Consider the following 5,082-nt stretch of genomic DNA (forward strand, 5'->3'; position numbering starts at 1 on the left):
GATACATAATCCGAATGACCATCCTGTTAAATGCCTTTCCCTTGGCACTCGCCTCACTATCTGGAAATGATGATGAGGTACAATGATCCGAGATCATGCAAACACTAATTTATGCTTATTAAAAGCCGCTGAGGAATTGTGGATAAAAATAAATAAATAAATAAATAGAGGACATTTTAGGTCATAAAATTAAAAAGAACGCAGAAGTTAGTTAAAAACCGAAGACAAATTTAATAATTGCATGAAGGCACAAAGATTATTTTCAAGTCATAAATACAAAATTATTTTAAAAAAGACAATCAATGAAATAGACCAGAAATGGTAGCGAGTGCTCGATAACGTATATTTCCATTGTAGAATTGCACGAAAATAATCATCCGCACAACTGTATAGTGGTTTTCAGATGTGATGAGTGACCTTTGGTTCGACGATAGATCCGACTATGCACTATCAGACTGGTGGTTCACAGGCAAGTTGTCACATCAACGTGTGGTGTCCATCGAATGATAGGTTAAACCACAGAGACGCGCCAGCTTGCATTAGTTGGAAGATCCTTCGATATCTTTCCCTGAAGAGTAGACGAGTGAACATGTTTCGATGAAGAGAACCAGCATCCTGAACAAATTGAAATTTGTTTTAACCTACAGGGGCAGTGAGGAAGCAGCAAATTGGCTCCTTGAGAAATGATGCAACAAGGAGTTAAGTGCTGTGTATGCTCAGAACAGAATTGACTCCATCTTCTTTTGAGTGCTGCTTATGCACTACTGTGGGACTTGTGTGTGGTTGGTTTTGGCATAAAACAACAGTACAAAAGAGAGTCATGAAGTTGGGCAACGGCGGCGAGGACATGTGTGGGATCCTGGAGGACGAGCACACCAGTCAAGTGTAGCAGGTCCATGTCTACAATTTATAGTATATACACAAGCAGGAACCTGACATGAAAGAAATCATGAAGGTTAGTAAATACGCAGGATGTTTTCTCATATTACAAAAGCGAAATGAATGCTTATCTTGAGAGTGTTGAACAGAGATTACTGGCCTGATACGATTTACAGGCAGACGCACAAGATCTTCCAACCAGTAAACAGTCAGGGTGCGATTGGACCGCGTGGAAACAGAGCCACCAAACTCTGAGATTTGCTTCCATGCGGACCACTTCCACAACACCCTCCCTCTATCCCACCTCTGTAACGATAAGGTCATGCTCAAGAGTAGGACTCCCACTTGTCGATTGAGCAGGTGAGCCGTTGCTTATTACATCAGGGCTCAGTCGCAGTGTGCTCCGATGCTCCAGCTCTCATAATTTGAAAACCGACCCAATAATACCCACGCACCTTCAGTGCTGGCAATCAGGATGCTGAAAGCGCATTCGGTCTCATTTCTGGACTCATTTTTATCATGCGATACGTCACAATGCTGTCACTGTCTCTGTGTCGTGAGAAGAATATATACATATAAATGGAATAATGTACACGTGGCTCGAGACGTAGATGTCCCGATGTCCCTTCAAAAAAAATGAGCACATCCATCTGAAGTCATTTAGAATTAAATATTACATACTAAGTACAAAACAAATGGAAAAAAATATCTCTAATTGGATCGTGACTTTGGCCAAATTTGGTTTAGAAGCAATATTCGCAAGATTTAAGCGTTTAAAGAACCCGAGCACGACTGTGTTATCCGATAGAAATGTGAGCTTTTCCGATAACTTGCGACATGGCATGGGGTCCACTCCTTCATGGTGATCAATTCCTCAAAGCCACGCAGTGCTGAGGACATAGTACAGATGGGATCTGGAGGTCAGAGAGGATGGCTGCCCATGATGTATCATGAGTACACCTGGAGGCTGGATATATATATATATATATATATATATATATATATATATATATATATATATATATATATATATATATATATATCAAAATCCAGTGGGATCGGCTTATGGAAAAAGGAAAGGGGCTGAAAGAAAGGAAGGTGGTGGGGGGAAGATGTTTCCTGTTTGGTGCCTCTGGGCTTTGCTCTGCTACACACAGAGCTGCAGTTGGACTTTCCATCTGTAGCGATGGTGCAGAGCCATTCTTCTACATCGAGGTGGTTTGCCCCCAAGGTGGCCTGTTCAGTTTCTGATCTTCCTCTCGAGTCCCCTTGCCACTCTGCTTCCTCCTGAAAAACACACCGAAGGAGTGGTTCAATCATCGCTCGAGCTGTTTTTTTCCCCCTGCAAATTAAAAAGTTAGCCATTGCCATCTGCCATTCGACCTGGACAGCCATGTCACAGCGAGATTGAATCTAAATAGTTTTCTACCCTTCCAAATGATTTCCCGCAACACACTGCAATGGACGCTGTGTGAACAAGACATTGTATTGCGACTTTAATGGTGTTCCGACGGGACCCATTCGGAAGGAGCATGGCAGCCCCCTACAGCGAAACTACAAACATTGTAATCCTGGTGACTGGCAGTGAAAGCCACACATGTTTCAGACTGATATCTTTGCTCAGAAATTGCTTGAACCCAATCGAATCTGCTATTGGCGTTTTCTCATACACGGAGCATGATGGAGCCATTGCAGTGCTTGCATATTAGGAAGGGTCTTTACCGATGCAATCCAGTGAACCCAACACCCAACCCATGCAGGGAATTTCACCAGAGATTTTAACCAAAGAAAAGTAAAGATATGCAAGGTACTTGGATGCAGGAGGAGGCCATTTGGCCCATAAAACCTGCACAACATCTACACCAAATCAATTCAATCTAACGGTTTATCAACTTAAATTCATTGGAGGATTACATGTGAGTGTGAAGCAGTGGAGATGAGAACAGTTGGGTTAGCACAGACATCACTGGGTGTTTTATACACATATATAATATGACAAAAAAACATTATTTAAAAAAATTAAATCACAAGTGGGGGGGGAGGGGCATCCAGGATTGTGCCCAATAGCCAAGGAGACTGCACAGAGTATGGTCCCAATGGATGGATTGATGGGGTGGGGGGAGGGGCGGAGTGACTTTGGGGAGCGGAAAACACAGTTGTCAGGTGAAGAATGAGCAAACGCAGACTGCACATTCACCTTTTAACGGTATCCTCTCACCCCCTCATCTTCTCATTGACAGGCAATCACCACACGTGTCCAACCACCGCTCCGTACCTTAGCTACCTACCATTCCTGCCAAAGGTCGTGTACCCCTCTACCCCCAATGCTTCTATGTGCCTATCCAACTCGGAAGGGAAAAGGAGGTGGGGGGAGGGGATGTTTCATATTTGGTGTTTCTGGCCTTTGCTCTTGCAACACAGAAAGCATTAAGGCCGACTCTTGTAATATTTAGCATCCACACAACAGATGGGACAGCCAGCTTACACGTCCCATCCCATAGACACCATTTCTCAACAAAGCAGTGGCTCCAATCGCCATCACCCGCAACCTATATCAGACGACATTATTGTATTTTTTACCTCCAACGCCAAAGATGGATGGAGGTTATATTTTCACCCCTGTCTGTCTGTTTGTTTGTCTGTGTGCAGGATATTTCAAAAAGCTGTGGATGGATTCAGACAAAATATGGTGGATAGGTTGGATGTGTGAGGACGAAATGGTGAGATTTCGATTTAGATCCGGATCTGGATCGAGACACATGAATTTATCAAGTGAATCTTCACCATTGAGAGTTAGGGCCAAAAACGATAAATAGCACGAATTCTCAAAAAGTTGTGGATGGATTCGGACGAACCTTGGTGGACACGTTGGGTGTGTGACAGGGAAGAATACAAGGAAATCACACACAGGTGGAGGTCCTTTCAGCCCATCCTGCCTGCGCGTCATCAACACCACAATAATTTATCAACACGAGATCCAAAGAAGAAAATACACAACTTATTATAATTTTTTTTAATGAAGTGGTTTTGGTTTTTTTTGAAGTTTATTTTTTTTATGATATATTTTTTTCCAGGGAGGGGACATGGGCTTGGTTAAAAAACACATCAACCACATAACACCCCTTGACGAGACCCCCACCAACAGCAATTTCGTAGTCCTGCGCTGAACCCTCTCTTTGGCATCTATGTCCTTCCGGAACTGTGGTGACTAAAACTGCACACAAAATTGTAAATGTATCCTCATTAAATTCCTATACAATGTTAACACCACCTCTTTAGATTTATAAATGTAATGATGCACTCCGAATACAATGAAAAACCCGATTTGCTTTACCTATAGCTGCCTAGCACTGTGCTGCCTGCTTACCTCCCATATCTATTACACCTCCAGATCCTTCTCCTGAGTGACACACTCCAAAATTACCCCTTACATCCTGTAATCTCTATTTTCATTATTATTACCCATCCCCAACACCTTACACTTGCTCCGGTTAAATTGATTCAATTTTGATGAACATCGAGATCTGGATCCGGATACTACAATGATTATAGTGATTCTTCACCATTGAGAGATAGAGATAACCAGAGTTGGTGTCAAAGGCACCCAATGCTTGCCTGTTTATACATTGATCGTTTTTAAAAGACTCGTCTAATAATTAATATTTTTTTATAAAGCATTGCAGTGAATTCTGATCCAAATCATTTTAAAACAATATATGTATTTGTATATTGTAATCAGTAACAAGAGCGCAAATGAGCACAATATACGCCCGAACAAGAAGGTATATACAGAATTGTGCTACGACATGAAAAACAGCATTCTGGTTGTCATGGCAACCTCTTTAGATGACGAACGTATGTCGCGACACACCGTCTCCACAGTCTGTACCTATGTACCAAATATGAAATGTGAAAGTTGAAAACTTTGGGAGTTAGAGTGCGGAAAGGAACAGATGGAAAACAGCATCCTGGTTGCCATGGCAACCACTTCAGATAACGAACGTATGTCGCTACACACCAGCTCCACAGTCTGTACCTATGTACCAAATATGAAATGTGAAAGTTGAAAACTTTGGGAGTTAGAGTGCGGACAGGAACATATGGAAAACAGCATCCTGGTTGCCATGGCAACCACTTTAGATGATGAACGTATGTCGCGACACACCGTCTCCAGAGTCTGTACCTATGTACCAAATATGAAAC

At 42.3% G+C, this 5,082-nt stretch overlaps 1 protein-coding gene across 1 annotated transcript in view; it reads right to left on the reverse strand.

Moving 5' to 3' along the window:
• Positions 1–207: 207 nt before the first annotated feature.
• Positions 208–5,082, reverse strand: part of LOC147035053 (CD166 antigen-like) — a 169,878-nt gene continuing 165,003 nt past the window's right edge. The window contains exon 14 of the mRNA XM_085893036.1: positions 208–2,166. Coding sequence (XP_085749162.1) covers positions 2,085–2,166 — 82 coding nt within the window. The 3' untranslated portion in view covers positions 208–2,084. The remainder of the gene's footprint in view (positions 2,167–5,082) is intronic.

This window comes from Eptatretus burgeri, chromosome 1 (genome assembly GCF_056783735.1).
Source record: "Eptatretus burgeri isolate ZD-2024b chromosome 1, Ebu_testis_v1, whole genome shotgun sequence".
Classification (NCBI taxonomy): domain Eukaryota; kingdom Metazoa; phylum Chordata; class Myxini; order Myxiniformes; family Myxinidae; genus Eptatretus; species Eptatretus burgeri.